The sequence below is a fragment of the Gnatocerus cornutus genome, chromosome 2, assembly GCF_029298725.1.
Source record: "Gnatocerus cornutus isolate USDA-ARS CGAHR chromosome 2, icGnaCorn1.1, whole genome shotgun sequence".
Taxonomy (NCBI): domain Eukaryota; kingdom Metazoa; phylum Arthropoda; class Insecta; order Coleoptera; family Tenebrionidae; genus Gnatocerus; species Gnatocerus cornutus.
The window spans coordinates 15,247,251-15,264,895 of NC_142234.1; the positions used below are offsets into that span (position 1 = coordinate 15,247,251).

The 17,645-nt window shown below is 33.1% G+C and overlaps 3 protein-coding genes across 7 annotated transcripts in view; 2 read left to right on the forward strand and 1 right to left on the reverse strand.

The window, feature by feature from the left end:
* Positions 1–17,645, reverse strand: part of LOC148179445 (uncharacterized) — a 48,123-nt gene that overhangs the window by 7,371 nt on the left and 23,107 nt on the right. For all 5 annotated transcript variants that reach the window (XM_088031019.1, XM_088031018.1, XM_088031017.1 and 2 more), the window contains one exon: positions 9,672–9,732. In XM_088031019.1, coding sequence (XP_087887145.1) covers positions 9,672–9,732 — 61 coding nt within the window. The remainder of the gene's footprint in view (positions 1–9,671; positions 9,733–17,645) is intronic.
* On the forward strand, positions 149–4,779 carry LOC148179446 (cytochrome P450 4C1-like). Its single transcript, XM_088031023.1, has 7 exons — positions 149–289; positions 2,702–2,880; positions 2,993–3,190; positions 3,245–3,430; positions 3,484–4,086; positions 4,140–4,319; positions 4,372–4,779. Exons 2-7 carry the CDS (start codon positions 2,730–2,732, stop codon positions 4,533–4,535), a joined length of 1,482 nt encoding a protein of 493 aa, XP_087887149.1. The 5' UTR covers positions 149–289; positions 2,702–2,729; the 3' UTR covers positions 4,536–4,779.
* On the forward strand, positions 5,355–7,420 carry LOC148179447 (cytochrome P450 4d2-like). The gene is made up of 7 exons (XM_088031022.1): positions 5,355–5,629; positions 5,716–5,913; positions 5,962–6,156; positions 6,204–6,574; positions 6,621–6,861; positions 6,916–7,092; positions 7,146–7,420. The coding sequence occupies exons 1-7, from the start codon at positions 5,458–5,460 to the stop codon at positions 7,301–7,303; spliced, it is 1,512 nt and encodes a 503-aa protein (XP_087887148.1). The 5' UTR covers positions 5,355–5,457; the 3' UTR covers positions 7,304–7,420.

The window sequence follows — 17,645 nt, forward strand, 5'->3', positions numbered from 1 at the left end:
GCTAGTTAACAGGCGGTTGTAATCATCTTTAGCTTAATTTAATCCTGCGCACGTCTCTCAATGATGTTTGTTACAAAAATGCACGCAATACAGTACCTTGGTTCTGTACTTATATGCATGCAAGGTATCTTTATGGGATACGCGTATATTAAATTTATAGCCGCCAAGGTTAACATGCAGTCTGCATCGTGCATTGATGGTGAAAGAACCACGAAAAACGATTTTGCAACATTGAAAACGATGTGTAATAAATGAACTAGTGTATAGTTAACGTTCTTCTGTTCTAATTGTAAGTACAGTAGGTTTTAACATTATTAAAATCCGAAAAATGAAACAATTCCAGGGGGTACAATACAACAAATACATACTTTTTGGGGGTGACTCTATTCGTGCAAATCAGAGCACATAATTACTTCCATGTAAACACCACGTCCCCTCGCTCATCTTAGTCATTCCCGTTTATAACTAATTAATAGTAGCGACGAACCGGAGATTAACAGAATTACCACAACCACAATAATTCAGAACAGTGTACCTTCAGTTCAATGCAAATATCAGTTACCTTCTGCTAGGAACATCTCCGGTAGTAACAACTCACTTCACATTTAAATTTAGTAAATTCTGTTCCATTTTATGCTATTTGGAGATTCTATTCTGTTATCTAAACAAGCGGGTTTTACACTTTTTCTAGGCCGGAAAGATTTCGTTTTATGGTGGAATTAATTACTTGTTGATGAGTGGTAACTTGCAATGTAGTTGACAAACAGAAAATTATATAAAATTAGTAGTGAAGCCTTCAGCTGTTGCGGATATGCTCCTGTAGCTAACATAATCATTTTCGGCTTTAGAAGTACAAATAAAAAAACAAAACATATCGGACATTGACTTGTAAAGCTAAATTTAATTTTTTGCATCTCCACTTGTACAAGTGTAACACCATAGAGACGTCAACATGATTCAAACACTCTAATCGTTCTAATAAAGTTCGGAGAATTCAATGTGTAGAGTGCTAATTCAGGAAGGCTGCCTCTGTAATAAGTGCCGGAGTAAATTTGCAATATTTTCGTTCTCTATTAAGTAATTTTAAATTGTGAGAAAATGTAACACTGCCACCAATTCCGAAGTCATCACTTTATTACTGTTAAAACACAGTTCATCACAAAGGTATTTTTTTCTGAATTGTTATAAAATAAACATAATATTTACTGTGGCCATTAACGAATGATGTATGAGCACTGTCGTTTAAATGATTTAAGCACCGTCGCGATATTGACCATGTAATTTTTTCAACAATATAAAAAAAGTAAATACCTGTAATTAAAGTCATTATAATTATTAATTATAGTAACGATTTCTTAGCATAAAACAGCACTGACTCTTCAAAAACTACTGATGTAATGGTTTGAAAAAATGTAAACACAAGTCAAATATTTTTATTACCATTTGCCACAGACAACAGAGAACGCAAACAATGTTTACATAATTTTTTAAATACTTTCTGTCCACAACTATTAAAAAATTCTTTTGATCTTTGATTGCATCGTAAGCAATGCAAAATATCCACGGGCTCTAAAGATTGGATTGAAGTAAGGTGAGCAAGTTTCCCACCTTCAAAACAAAGCATTACCCATAAATTATTGCTGGAGACGCAATATGAAGGGTTTATTTTTATGTGTTTTATTGGCTTTTAATAGCACCATTTATGTTGTTCAATAAATAAAAAAGATCGAATAATAACTTTGCCACATGTAATAATACGCAGTCTTATTAACTGCAAAACGCGTCACGGCATGTTAATGCGATTAATAGACAACAACACTTAATTGACAGGTTTTAAAATCGGAAATAGTAGACTTTTAAGGAAAAAATGGAATTTAATTATGTTGTTATTTGTAACGCAAACGAGAATGAAATAATTCGAGACTGTAATAATAAAAGATGAATTAGCTAACCGAAAGTTTTAATAACTAGCTACGCCTCCAATTATTAAATTTACATCTGTGAAATGCAGCTTAGGTGATATTTTTTGACGATCACTGAAAATTTAATTTAATTAAATGTTGAGTATTGAATAAATAAATTAACAGGCCCAAAATGCTGAAATGCTTAATTATAGAAAGTTTAAACTGTTTTAAATTGCAACAATGATTGAAATTTGGAAGTGGTCATGGTCAAATTATTTATAAGAGATTATAATTATTGTAATAACTGGAATTTAATGTTTTTTTTTTCGTTTTTTGTTAAACTAATTCAGGCTTTGGAATTTGAAAGCTCCATTGACAGATTGACGCAGTATCTGCTTCCACAAGGATATTATTCATTAGGACTTATTCATGATTTTGAGTTAGTAATGCGGTTACTGTTGAATCATTGTTTGATCCTGTGGTGTTCGAAACATGTCTAACTGTTGTTTGTTGTTATAATTTACAGACAAACATGACTTTTGAACTGGCATTGAAATCTAATAATAATTATGTTATATGAAATACATTTAACCGATTACTGGTCGAATTATTTAAGAACTTGATATTCACGTTTAATTTGAATTAATTTCGGTGTTACTTATCACCTCTGTTCAGTTGGAAAGTGGTTTTGTTTTATGCAGTCCATAGTGCAGTTTTTATCTTTGCTTTCCTTATTCTCTTATCATCGTTACTTTGCGCATAACCGAGTTTTTATTTGTATTTGCAATCTCTTCCAGGTTCTCAGTTGACTGACGAGTGTACAAGATGATAACACTTGTAGTGTTATCGTTGATCTGCCTACCATTTTTATGGTGGTTTTCAGTTTTACGAAAATACAAAAGCCTCAATGTCATCCCGGGTCCGAAACCAAAGCCACTTGTTGGAAATGCTATAGAATTAGGGTACTCCCCACAACGTAAGTAATCATGATCTACAATGAAATTGTAAAAAACGTGCATTGAAAAAGAACGTCCGTAAACTACTAAAAACTAAAAACTAAAAACTACTAAAAGATCGTTGATTTTCAGAACTCTTGAATAACTTGGTGAAGTTTCGCCACGAATATGGGAATCATTATAAAATCTTCGTGGCAAATGAAGTCCGTGTTCTTCTAAGCAATGCCGATTTAATGGAGCAAGTTTTCAGTTCGTCTGTGCACATTACAAAATCAAACGCTTACGATCTCATTAAACCGTGGCTAGGCGAAGGATTACTGATTAGTACAGGTACAAGATAAAAAATCTTTATCGCAGCTCTTATTTATGTTGTTGTTTTAATAGGAAACAAGTGGAGAAGCCGCCGCAAGATGATAACCCCTACCTTCCACTTTAAAATATTAGATCAATTTTTGGAAGTTTTCAGTTCGTGTGGAGAGGTTCTCATTGAGAAATTGTCCGCTGAAGTAGGAAAAACATCCGTGGATGTGTATCCTTTCATAAGCTTGTATTCTCTGGATGTGATTTGTGGTAATTTTTAAATTAGCGTTGGGTACAAATTATTAAAATCTGTAAGTTTACAGAAACATCAATGGGAGTTCAAGTGTCGGCCCAACAAGGAGAAAATGTGGAATACGTAAATGCTGTTCGAGGTTTCCTGGAAATTTTCATCATGCGAACTTTCTCGGCTTGGAAAAAATCAGACTTGCTCTTTAAAATGTCAGACCAATACCAAGAATCGCAAAAGCTCTTAAAAATATTACATGACTTTACAAATAATGTCATAAGAAGGCGGCGTGAACAGAAATCACAACAGAAGTCTGGACCAATCGTGTCAGATGACGGAATCAAACGGAGAGTTGCTTTATTGGATATGTTATTGGAATCTGAAGACCATAACAAATTATCCAATGAAGACATCAGAGAAGAAATTGATACTTTCATGTTTGAAGGGCACGACACGACCTCTTCTGGAATTAGTTTTGCTATTTTATGTTTAGCCAATAACCCTGAAATGCAGGAAAAAATTTACGACGAAATCGTGACCGTAATTGGAGATCAAAAAGACCTTACAATGAAACACTTGCAAGAGACAAAATATCTGGAATTATTCATAAAAGAAGTTCAAAGACTTTATCCTTCCGTGCCGGCGTTTGAACGAAGAATGGAAATTGATACCAAGATAGGTAGTACAGATAATTCAATAGTATATTTAAACACTCCGTTTTTATTGTTTCAGGGGAATATTCCATTCCGAAAGATACTTTTGTGAGTTTGTTCGTTTATTGTCTGCATCGAGATGAAAAGTATTTCCCTGACCCGGAAAAGTTTGATCCAAATAGATTTCTACCGGAAAATCAACAACAGAGGCATAATTACGCTTATGTACCTTTTAGTGCCGGCCCACGGAATTGTATCGGTAAGAGTCAACATTACCATGCAGAAATTTTAAACAGAAATACAATTTTCAGGGCAAAAATTTGCCATGCTAGAAATGAAAGCCACCATTATCAAAATTGTAAGAAAATTCCGAGTTCTACCAGTACCTAATTTTAAACCAGACCTAGGAATGGCTGCTGTTTTGAAATCTTACAATGGAGTTTGTGTACGACTTCAACAAAGGGATGCAATTTAATTTGTAGTTTGCGGAACCGACAAACAGAAGCTTAGTTTGTTTAAAATCTGTTAACTTCAAAATGCATTATATGTCTTAGCAACTGCAACGTGCAGGTTGGAAGTTTTAAGTTTGTGTTGTTTGTATTAGTGTAGAATATCTTTAGTGGTAATATGTATAACTAAATGTTAGTTTGTGTGATTATTTGTGATTATGCGGAAAGGAGTTTCAGGCTATTGCGTTGAAATAAACGTCAGGCAAATCAGTGTTTTTTTATTTTAGAAATTATCAATTTGACTTGTTGTTATTTACAGGTAAATTTAAATCTCCAACTTTTTATACTTACTTCACTTGTGTTGTGCTCTGAAAGTTATGCAACCAACAATAATCACAAGTATGAAGAAATTTTCGTTTTATTTTTCACAAAAAAATGCTACAAACTAAAACAATATTGGAGTAAGTACACGTCCTTTGTAAACTTGAAGAAAACAAAAAATGATCATAATTGATCTGAAACGATCTGAGTCTAAAATCTGAAATTTGGAATTTAAAGAAACGGAAAATCTATGAAAAATGTTAACATCTTAAGTAATTGAGACCGAAAAACTAAGTGTGAAAATTAAAGAAGTTTTAAAACATTTTATCACCATCAAGCAAAAAATAAATTTCGCAAAACACCTATTGTCCGACTATAAAATTAGATAATATTATTGCGCATACAACCTGATAATGATAATATTTCTGAAAATCATCAAATTCTTATGAAATACCAAACAACCTTGCATCAGTACTGCGATGTAATTTTAGCATTGTCTTTAAAAATAATCTTCTTTAATTCATCTTGTTAATGCTTCCAATTGAGCACATGTTATCTTTCATCTCATAAAGTAAACATATTAGTATAAGTGGATATAAATAATATCAACCACTCTTAAAGTGACCCATGGTCAAGATGGTACTAATCACTCTTCTTCTAACAGTTGTCGTGATTTTCTGCACCCCTTTTGTTTGGTGGTATTTAACCCTAGCAAAGTTTACCAGTTTAAAAAAAGTACCAGGACCGCCCCCGCTTCCTGTAATTGGTAACAGCAATGAAATCGGAAAAACAACAGTAGGTAAGTAAAACATGTTTTCATAAATATCCACAAAAAATTCGGATACGTGGGGGTTATCTTAATGAAACATGACCTTTGAATTCCAGATTTACTACAGTCGTTTATGAATCTAACCAGAAAATACGGCTCTGTGATGAAAGTCTGGCTCGGTCCTCGATTACATCTCATGATAACTAAACCGGAAGTCGTTGAATTTTTTCTGAACTCCAATATTCACTTGAGCAAATCTAATGGATATGACCTCTTCAAACCATGGCTTGGTGATGGATTGTTAGTCAGTACAGGTAAAAAAAAATAAATAGATGATTTGTATACTTAAAGAGTAATTTTAGGCTCGAAATGGCGAACACGCCGGAAACTGATAACACCGACGTTCCATTTTAAAATTTTAGAGAATTTTTTAGAGACTTCGTTCAATAAACAGATTAATATCCTTCTCGATGTTTTGCTAAAAGAGGTCGCTAAAAATGAAAAACCCATCGAGATTCACTCCATTATCAACTTATGCTCCCTGGACATTATTTGTGGTAAAAAATAAACAAAAATTCTCAATTTTAATTAACAATAATTACAGAAACTGCGTTCGGGGTAGAACTAAATGCCCAATCAAAATGCAATCCGAAGTACGTGGAAGCAGTTACCGGATTTCTTGAAATTTTTACGTTACGATTTTTCTCCGCTTGGTTGAGATATCCATTGATATTCCGACTTTCGGATAAATACCACAAGTACGTGGAGTATCTCAAGATTTTGCATGACTTTACCAATCAAATTATCAAGAAACGAAAAGAGGAGTTTAAACAGTTGCAGAATAATCCGAAAGTAAGTGAAGAAGGGATAAAAAGAAGAGCGGCGCTTCTAGACATGTTATTAGAAGTTTCAGACAACGGAAAGAACTTGAGTGACGAAGATATACGCGAGGAAGTGGATACCTTCATGTTTGAGGTAAATCAACTTTTGAAAAAATGAGGTTTGTTATTTTTACCTCCAGGGACACGACACATCCACTACTGCAATTTGTTTCGTGTTATATGCCATCGCACAAAACCCAGAAGTCCAAAGAAAAGTGTACGACGAACTATTTGCGGTGTTAGGCCACGGCTACAAAGACGATCTTAAATTTAACGAGTTGCAAGAACTGAAATATTTAGACCTTGTCATCAAAGAAGCTATTCGGATATATCCGCCTGTTCCCCTCATTGAGCGAAGTTTAGAAGAAGATTGTACTGTGGGTAATAGCGTTTTAACCAACGGAAAATTGACATTCGTGAAGTGGTAAATTTTAGATGGAATCACGATCCCGAAAGATACCAACATTTCAATATTTTTATATGGGATGAATTATTCAGAGGAAGTTTACCCGAAGCCACATATCTTTGACCCTGAACGATTCCTGCCTGAAAACCAAGGAAGACATAACTTCGCGTACGTTCCTTTTAGTGCCGGTCCCAGAAATTGCATCGGTAAGTTACCGACGATTTTTAACGAGTACCTAGCTCAATTTATGCACCTTTAGGACAAAAGTTTGCCTTACTGGAGCTGAAGGCCACAGTTGCGAAAATTCTACGATGTTTTGAGATTTCTCCAGACCCTGATAACGTTCCTGAAGTCGGAATGTGCTCCGTGTTGAAATCAAGAAATGGAATACATATGAAGCTCACAGTACGAAATTAGCTGAAATTGTACCATCGTGGGTGCTGATAAAAGCGTAGCAGGATGTTAAATTGATTAATTTTAATTAGTTGAAATTAGTTTCCGTTGAGATAAACATTCAATAAAATGGTAATTGGACGCACGTTGCGTTTCCGGAGAGGGTTACAAACAAAAAGGAACTAAATATGACTTACTTTGAGAGTAGCGAGGCTCAAATTTAGAATTCACAATGAAAGAATTTCGCATAAGCGACGCTAGTGGACTGGGTTAAATCAGGAAAATGTTTTAATTAATATTCTTTTCATCCACAGGTAGATCATTTATCACTAACATGGTGGTCGTGTTTTTATAAAAAAACAGGAAGATGAAATGCATGAACTGCGGATGACGTGCATCAGCATCGCTACTGATAAGTTGGGAAAAACTGTTTCACGTGCGAGTGATAAAGAATGATCATTTTTACGACTAAGCCATTTGTACTAAACACGCTTAGATAGGAATTAGACAACCAACGTTGCGAGAATTAAATGTAATTACTCCATTATTGAGCACACTCAAACAAATCATGAATTAACAGCAAAGTGGAACAATGCTTAATGTAGTTGTACGGTGGAACTTGAAATGTTAAACAATAATTAACACATTCTGTTCATAGTTATTAGACTGTAACAGATTTTCTAAACATACCTTGTATTCAAAGTGGCTGAGTTTGCGGTTGCAATATCTAGAATCTCGCTTTGGAAATCATGAAGTCAAAAAACTTCTCTTTCAGTATTGCCGAAAAATTTGTATTATCTACACTTCATTATCTGCACATGTGTGTATTTGTCTAGTAATAATCCCTGTTATAAGATAACGCGTCAATTATCAACCCTAGTTACAACTTCAGTTATCCTGCTGATAGCCGTTATCTTTTCTCATTACTACATTTTTTATGACAGCCTGAAAAATTAATAAGGGAAGCTTCGATAATTTAATTACCACTGGTATATTGGTCTGATTATGTAAATGTGGCAAACGCTGATTCCTTTCTAGTATTTATTAACGTAATCTGTGCTGCTTTTGCATTTACACTTTTAATAAAATGTCAGCCTTAATCTTGCACGAAATTCGAAACTCGCTGGTTTCTGTAATTACAAATCTAGATTGAACTTCTAAGAATTCAATTTTCCGTAATACTTTAGAGCGAAATAAATTTCCGCAAAGAAGAAAAAATAAACTAACAACTTCCAACTTCAGTCGAGTCTATGGGCCGGAACTGTGCGTGGAACAAGTTTAGATTAGAGGAAACGCTGGGATTCGATACACGAAGTCATTACACAAGAATCGTCTCGAGAGGGAAATGAACTTAACCATAAACACTTTGCAGAGTGACAGTAATAAAGCTATCGATCCAACAAACCGAAAGATGTTAGGTTCCTCTTTTACGCTATGCCTCTTTCAAACAAGGCAATCGTTATAGCGCTTGATCGAAACATAGGGACGTGGACGCAATTTGAGAATTCCCTTCACACCCTCCTTAGGGATAAATCTGTGGAAAATGAAAAGCGAAAACACTAAACGTGTTGCGTTACTCATATTTTATGCACAATCTGTCAAAATGCGGAATTTCAACGGGGATTTTGTAAAACTAATTTGTTTCATTTCGGGTGTGGGGCTGGCTTTTCTCTGGTGATGTGCCAAAATGAACACGTCATAGTGACCAAAGTGATAAAATCAACAAATAAATAATTATCTACTCATAAATTGATGCGGACACAATTTATTAATTTATTTATATCCACATTCGTTTAAATAGAAGTTTACCACTGTCCACTGTTGCCATAAATTAATTACATTTAGTACAAAACTTTTTACACGTCAAGAAGGAAAAGAAATAATTGAGAAAACTAGAAAATTAACAGTTTGTCGAAGAAAAAAGACAAAACTGTCCGGAACATTAATGTGAAGTGTAGACACATAAAAGCGGCCATGGAGCCAGGAACAAGAGTGTACCTAAACGATCAAGGGAATCAATTTAAAAATGGATTAACTTCTTTACAGAACTTTAAGAAGAATTTATAGTTCTGTTATTTCAACTATCCAACTCAAATCGATGCAACAGAGCAGTTTGAGATCAATCATACTTAAAATTTTTAAATTTGCAATTAATTTTGAATTCAACAAAATAAACAGATGGCAGAAATATTAATGATTCGCTTCTTTGGATTTGAAACTTATCCTTATCACTCTTATGAGATTTCCAACGAAGTATGTAAAAAGAAGTCTCAAACATTTTGAATACTACACACAAAAAACATGTAAGCGAGCAAGGCAGCAAATTTCATAACCGCATACAAAGGTGCAACCTTACTTTTATCATCAGAAAAAAATGTTAATGGATACTTACCAACCATTTTGATGTAAATGGCGTTTTGGTCAGTTGTATTTACCGTAACAGCTTCTGTCTTCTGCAAAAAAAATTCATATAATAATGAGTGTATAGTAAGAAATATGCAATTATAACTTATAATACTCAGAATAATTAGAAGTAAAAATACATATTTTTGTATTTTATATACCACAAAAATTTAGTAAAAAACGGGAACTAAAGAAACTCTGCTTGTTTACCTGTTGTAAAACATACGTATGTTTATTTGGCTAATAATCTTCTACTAATATTTATATAGTCGGGGTCAATGAAATAAATAGCGTTGATAAAAAGTATGCTCTGTGACAGAAAATTTTTGCAATATGAATTATGAACTTATTAATTTTTTGAACGCCACTTTCAGGCAATAAAGTTGTTCATTATATGTATAGACAAAGCGAAAAAGTAAGAAAATAACAGCACTTTAAAAATTGTAAAATAATCTAAAAACTCCTAAGCATCTAAAACCGAATTGAAAATTAAGGGATCCAATAAAATCTACAAATTTACTACCTAATATAGTAAGAAGGTACAAAAAATCGATGGTAATAAATTGAAGAATTGAAAGATTGCTACAAAAAAAAAATATTATGAATATGAATCATTGTCAAATAAAATTACGGGAACATACAGAATACGAAAAGAAATAAGGTATGGGCAGCTTAAAAAATTTTTGCTACTATAGTTGCTTTCTAGAAATACTGTCAATGTCAAAGGTCTAACAAGCATTAGACATCAATAAATCTTAATCACAAAAACACATTATGGCGCCAACATTTATATTTCCAGAATTTATTCCAAACAACAGATGCTAAAACGGCAACAATTGAAGAGAGAATTGAAAACAATTAACTTTGTTGAACAAAACATATGTATGCACTTAAATGAAATTCGCGATGTGCTGATATTTTTTTTCTAAGGCAAAATGCAGTGAAATTAAAAGTTATTTCTTTATCGTATGAATGTTTCATTGTTAGCTTAGATTAAAGACGTACAAGTCAAGGACTTAATTATAATAAAAGGATGCATTATTCAAATGAAAAATCTAGGTTGTAAAGCAAGAAATTTCTTGACTTTTTTCTGACTAAAATTAAATTTTTATTTCAGTGTTCTTTTAACAAAACTAAATTAATAAATGAGTAATTTTCACGGATTTGAAATAATAAATGAGTGTGACATGTTTGAACTAGCAGCTTTGTTTTTCCATCTAAAAATATGCACCAACCTAAATATACTGGTATAAATATTCACATGTTTCCTCTTTAGAATAACACACCAACAAAATCTGAGGTAATACGGAAAGAAAATGAATATGCAGAGCGAAATAACAATAAATGTGCAAGTAAAAATAAAGTTTCGGATTTTTAGTACGAATTGGCAATAGAGCAAGAGTTGTGTTGTCGAAAATCTTTAGCGTATGAAAGTAAATATTTATCCGTTATGTTGAAATAACATTTTTACTTTTGTCAGACAAAACCGTTAATAAGATTTTTCATTATTGCTAATCAACATATTAGTTTAGAATGTAAACGATGATCAAATTTTCCCGAGCTGTTATTTAAACTTACATAATGTCATCAAGTGTATCGTCTATGCACTAAACTTGTGTCTAACACATTTTAGAATGCATTAAAATTTTGTAAACACATATTGTATCATAATCCCGTTAAATATAAAATTGAAATTGGTTGTTCGTGTAGTTCCTTAATTAATTTTGTTCTATCTGTGCTTACATTAAAATCCTTGTTCTAAGATAACGAAGCAAAGCCATGAATGGAAAGTTGTTTAGTTATATTAAATTTTAGTACAGATTTTGCAGCTGTTAAAAACTTGTGAAGCAATAAATGTTGTTAATTAGAGGAAACGTTAAGCTTCATTAGCAGAAAATAATGAACAAGCACTAAAAGTGAACGCCGACACTTGAACAACGTAAAGTTGGTTAAAATGACTCTTTCTGCTCCCAAAATCCACAAATTTTCACGCCAATTGTAAGTAGAGCTTTATCAAATATAGGAGCGCAAAACAGTGCCACCGACAATGTGGTTTTTTGTAGATATAAATAAAGTGTCAGCCTGTGACATGTGGCTTCTCTGTGGTCTGCCCTCCATCGAAATGTACGCTGTTTATGCATATACCAACAAAAATATTAACAAACATTGCTCACACGGTAAATAAAGCAAAACAAAAAACAGTAAATCAACATGACATCATTTGATTAACTGCAGCAAAATTGACGTGTTTTCTTTCACGGGAACACACGCAAACATAAATTTTATTATTTCTCGATTCGTATTTCTTGTAAATTTTCCGCTCGATTTAGAAAATTTTGTAAAATCGGTAGTACTAAACGTGTAAGCTCGAATGGCTTTTAGCCGGTGAATACACTGCACTTGTATTTCCATCCATGTTCATGCTCTAAGCTCATTTTTATACCAAGAATAAAAAGGATTCATCAGAGTTCCATTTTCAGCATCGCATTCGTCTGAGCGCTTCATCGCTGTTACGGGATAAGTTCAGCTCTAAAGGTCCGTTAAGTCCGTAATTTAATTCTCCGGAAATTATACGCAAGGGACCAATGACGCTAGTTTAATTCTCTTACATTAAAACGACATGAAATGAAAACTTTCAAATTCAATAACACAAGTGGGTCGGATTTCCAAAAATGTAATTAACGCTAATTGAACATTTTAATTATTATTATTAGAGCGCCAATGTGACAATGTTGTCCACTTATAAAATTGGCTAAAACAAAAGCGGACTGAATAATTTTCATCGTTCAATTAATCATAATAACAACCAAGAATTTTTTAATGTAATCATGTAGATACAATCATTAGAACAACGTAGCTGAAACGGGAATTAATCTGGATACCAATAAATCAACAAGACGCGCTTTTTATGCGGATTTAATCATGAGATTTATCACGTGTAATTCTAAAGTTAGATACAGAAAACGCGGATCCATTAATACCCAACATTGGCTCCGCGCCCTATACATGTCTTAACATGTAAAAAAAAATTGGGAAAAAGTCACAAGAGCACGATTTACATAAATTGTGCTTCGATTTAAGCAGTGATACGTCATAGCTGGTAAAAATTTGATATATCACAAACATGACGTATTGTGACGTAATCAAGACCCAATACACACCTGATTAGAAGTTTGGCAAATAGCCAAACAGGTCAGGGCAAGCCTCCATTTCATCAGCTGTTCAGCTAGGCGCATCCCGTTCAAATTCTCGATAGAAGACAATGGTGCATCTTAATTTTAGAAAATTAGCCAAGAACGAATGTACTTTCATAGGAGCGTCCAAGCATATTTATTTTATAAACATTACGTAATGAACTTTCGAGAAATTTTCTCTTAAATTATAAAATAATATAGACATGCGTCCCAGGTCGAAATAAATTTGCATGAAGCAAAATAATTTCATGTCAACTCACCTGTGAGGCTTATAGTGTAAAAAAATCTGCACTCGTGTTGCCGCGGGCTTTTAGTACAATACACAATGTTGTGAATTTTATCTTTCTTCTGTTATCATCGCATCACTACCATTAATTATTACCAGTTATTGATTTTATTCCTGATACCCTCACAGTTTCCGAAAATTGATTTCAATTTACTGGCACGTAACAAGATCAACTGCACGTACGTACGCTTCGAATAGTTCCGATTTTAAAACTTGAAACCGCTTTAGGGCCGCTGCGGTAAATCTCCCCTGTTTCCAATCGCAGTAAATCCGATGCAAAAATTACCAAAAAAATGTGACGAAAATAAAGAAAAAATAGAACTAAACACAATACCGTTGCCAAGAAAAACAAATTTTTCTCCCTTAATAAAACTGCTTTTGGACGTGGAATATCACTGGAATTCATCCAAATTAGAAAAGAGGCTAATAAAAGTTGTAGACAAACTGATCCAAGTTGAAACAAACAATTCTGTTATAAAGCTATTAGCTAAAACACTTCATCGGTTGATTTTTAATGCAGAAACGTGCAAGAAAGATACAACACGTTTACTACATATTGATAAACCGTATAGAAGAAGAAGACACAGAATTTGAGTTTTACATCTACCATAAATATAAATAAAGCTCGTAATCATGATCATAAATAAAACTCCACAAAGATTTTTTATATTGTCTTTCAACCGGTGGAAGCGAATAGTGATTTCATTCACAACAAATTAGTCAGAGGTAGATTACAGATAATAACATCTTTATCCAAAAAACAATAAAACTCGCCACGAAAAGCCATAAAAGGTAATTTTTTTGCTCGTTAAACGGGTCAAAGGTGGAAATTACGCAAGGAAAGAAGGTATCTCAACAGAAAAACAAGTATTTTCAAATTATGGACTAAAAAGTTTGTATTATTAGATTATTACGCTAAATGTTCTTACGTAACAGTTTAATTATACCACATTAGTAGTATAATTACACCGGTGCGGTGTATTGAGAGATAACTAGCACGATCGGTATTTCTGTTACGGTAACTTTGCTAGGAATAGAGACACAGCTAACAAAGTGATTTCAAAACGTATGCTCAGCACATTGGTATTGGTCAAAAATATAGATGGCTATTATTGTACGGGTTACATAATGAAGGATGTATTCTTAAATATAAGACTCGAAAATATTTTACCTCAAATTTAAACAGTAAAAAATATTTGCATATCGAACTACTTTCAGATAATTTTCAGCTTAAAACTTTTACTTTTAAGATATGCAAATTGCTCTATTATGTCTATAAATTCCCCTCTTTAATACGTGACATTTAAGACTTAACAACATATTGCAAAAATAACTGAAAATTGCAAGTTCTTTCACTTCCTGCGATCGCAATAGTAAAGTTTCCAAGTTTATTTTGTTTACACTAAAAACAAAAAGATTCTAATATGCTGTCGAAATTCAATTGACTTGAGAAGAATATGTTCAGATACTAAACAGATTTTCCGTTAAAAGTTTACTTAAGTTAAAAATTTATGCTCAAGTTGTGATTATTTTAGACTTAAAGGATCTCGTTGATTAGAATCATTACTTTCCTCTCAATGAAGTTAGACCATTCATGATCCACAATGAGCGTAACAGTTTGCCGTTAGTTTCAAACAATTAGGAGATTAACTGCTTATATTCGAGTTTAAATAAAGTAACTGGACACTGATTTGGAATGAATGAAAGTTGGTAAATACAAATGTTTGCGCTAAACAAACGTACTGATTTAATTTTACAAAGTGTTATGAAGTCGAATATGATAAAATAAGCGAAATAAAGTATCCTTTCCTAAAGAACTGTTTTCAAGAGCGAATTTCAAATGTTTAAGTAGCAATCCATTACATTTCGAGATTTCACTATTTGTTTATTAACTAGTAACGTTTCATTATAAAAACAATAAGTGCCGCACTGCAATAATATTCTAAAGTGTTTATTTTCGTACTTAAAAATATACTTTGTAGAAAGCCAAGATCAGACTGATCGATATTCTGGATAAAATTATGTAAAACACCGGTTTCTCTGAAAACAAGCTTCTGAAAAACATTCTTTTTTCCCTTGTTGCCTCTTGAAAATTAGGATCAAGTTACGCGCTATATATTCATGAACAAATATTTGATCTTGGGATCAGCAATATTTCTCTTTACACCGCAGGTATGCTCGACATCCATAAGGGTTCAATTTAAACAAAAAACAAAAAGTCTTGACATTGTGTTTAAGCAAACAATACTTTCATATAGCAACGTATTAATCAATATCAAATTAATTACTCACAGACTGTAATTATTAAATGAAGATTTCGTGGGTGGTCGGCTATAAAGATTCTATTAATAGAATTGCAATGCAAAAAGACTGTTGGGTTTCTGTTTGATGGGTCTGTTATTGTATCATAATTCTTAATTTGTATAGCGTACAGTTGTTCAATTACTTTAGGTTTAATTGCTTGGAGCACCATGATCGTACATGCACGTTACGATATTACTTGATAAATTTACATTACACGATACGTATAAAATATATTGAATAAAAAAGTTAATAAATTATGGCAGTACTGTTATGAAAGCATGCAATGCCTTGTTTGAATAATTATGCTTCAGATTAGATAGGTACTTGAGGCAAATTTATGTACAGCCAAGTTCAGATAACTCTCGTACAACCAACTCGACATCATATCAAAACGTTCTGATATTTTATACTATATCAATAATTGCTCTTTCAATAGGTTTATTATGATAGAAAAAAGAAAACATTAAAAATACTTGAGTGTAAAATAAACCGGCGCATCCACCATATTTGCTTCCCTGAAGTAGATCATTAGTTTAAATCAAATTTGAACTCTCATTCAATGCCATGCAGTCTACGAATCGACACGTGTAAAATTTGTAATTTATAACTTATTACGACGCATCCACCATTTGGTGCGCATATGAAAAATTAATAACTGAAATAAAATTCTTTCATATGGAAATCTCCAACGGTTTAAGCTAAAGTCCGTTTTTTTATTAAAAAACCACCAACACCGCACTCTCCCAGCACTTTACAACCGGCAACATCGTTGATGGTGACTTTTTGGAGATAACATCAAATAGGTTAGCTGCCTAATTGACAATTTGATTTCACAAAACGGCCTTTCAGGCTGTGCCGAGTCTAAAAACTATTAAATTCTTTGATTTGCAATCCAACAAGCTGTAAAAGAAACGTTTTTAACAGAAACACTGCCTAATTATCAGAAATGTCAAAAATTTGACCACTATTTTCTAACCAAAAATCTCCCTAGGCAACGTTGCCGGTTGTAATGCAGGGGTAGATTGCGGTGTTGGTGGTTTTAAAAAAAAAACGGACTTGCGGTGTTGGTGTTTTTTTTTTTTAAAAAACGGACTTTACTTTCTCGGGATCCAAAAGGAACAACTGACGGTAAGCAGTAAAAACGTTCTTGAAGTTTTATTCTATAAATGCAGTTGTTATCGCTAGAACGACAAGAAAAGAAAGGATGTATTTACATGTCCTACCATACATCAAGTTTATATTTAACCCTCGTACAAAGTTGCGATAAATAAATATTCTAGTAACTTTGTGTTGACGGACGTGTTTAAAAAAATATCCAAGCGGAACCCACATTTCAGCTCGGAAGTTTTTCCTCGCAGATGAGGTAAGTGGAAATGAGTGTATGAAAAAGTTTGAAACTTTAGTCCCAAACTTATTCAAAAGTAATTAATTATGTAGTTACAAATTTTCTATAGCATTCACCAACTTTTTAAGTTAATTGAACAGTACCTGGAGAGATTTTGAAGAGTTTAAGTTTCTCATGAAAGTTCCAATTATACGAAATTCTGCAAAACATTTTCTACCAAACGTAAATATACTGCTTTTATATTAAAAACTCTTCTCGAAATACGTTTGTAAGTGGAGAGGGCGGATCCTCTTTTATTATTCTCCCTCATCTGTTTATACAGCAAAATACGTAGCTTCCCACTTGAACAGACTAAAAGATTTTTGTTCCAATCAACAAAAACAAATAAAAAAGTTGTGTCTCAAATTAACCGGCAAATCATTAAATTGAACTTGTTGCGATCAACAGTTTATCTATGTCCCGGGAAAGCCCGGGCAGAAGTTGCTATGTCAACCGCTCAAGCAGAAATCAAAGGAAGTTACCTGACCATTGGTATAATGTTAAATGTTCAATAGAGTTAGTGTGTTGATATTATCTAAACATATCTATTGCAGTGAAAGACAAACATACACACGCGTCACTTAGAATAAACTATATCGACGATAAAACGCTTTATACTCCGTGAAAAGCAAAGGAAAAATAACGGAGTGACAAATTGGCTGGCGAACAACGGAATGTATTTTTGTTCAAATGGTTTACTAAAAGCATTTTGTGATTTAGGGCAGTTTTAAAAAAGGCGTAAAACAATATGACTGCAAGGCTGATTTTTTACAGTTAAAACAGTTTTATTAACGC

Coding starts and splice junctions, on each gene's coding strand:
- LOC148179446 (XM_088031023.1), top strand. CDS start 2,730: ATGATAACACTTGTAGTGTTATCGTTGATCTGCCTACCATTTTTATGG. Junction 2,881..2,992: donor ATTAGGGTACTCCCCACAAC/GTAAGTAATCAT, acceptor GTTGATTTTCAG/AACTCTTGAATAACTTGGTG. Junction 3,431..3,483: donor TTCTCTGGATGTGATTTGTG/GTAATTTTTAAA, acceptor GTAAGTTTACAG/AAACATCAATGGGAGTTCAA.
- LOC148179447 (XM_088031022.1), top strand. CDS start 5,458: ATGGTCAAGATGGTACTAATCACTCTTCTTCTAACAGTTGTCGTGATT. Junction 5,630..5,715: donor AATCGGAAAAACAACAGTAG/GTAAGTAAAACA, acceptor TTTGAATTCCAG/ATTTACTACAGTCGTTTATG. Junction 5,914..5,961: donor TGGATTGTTAGTCAGTACAG/GTAAAAAAAAAT, acceptor GAGTAATTTTAG/GCTCGAAATGGCGAACACGC.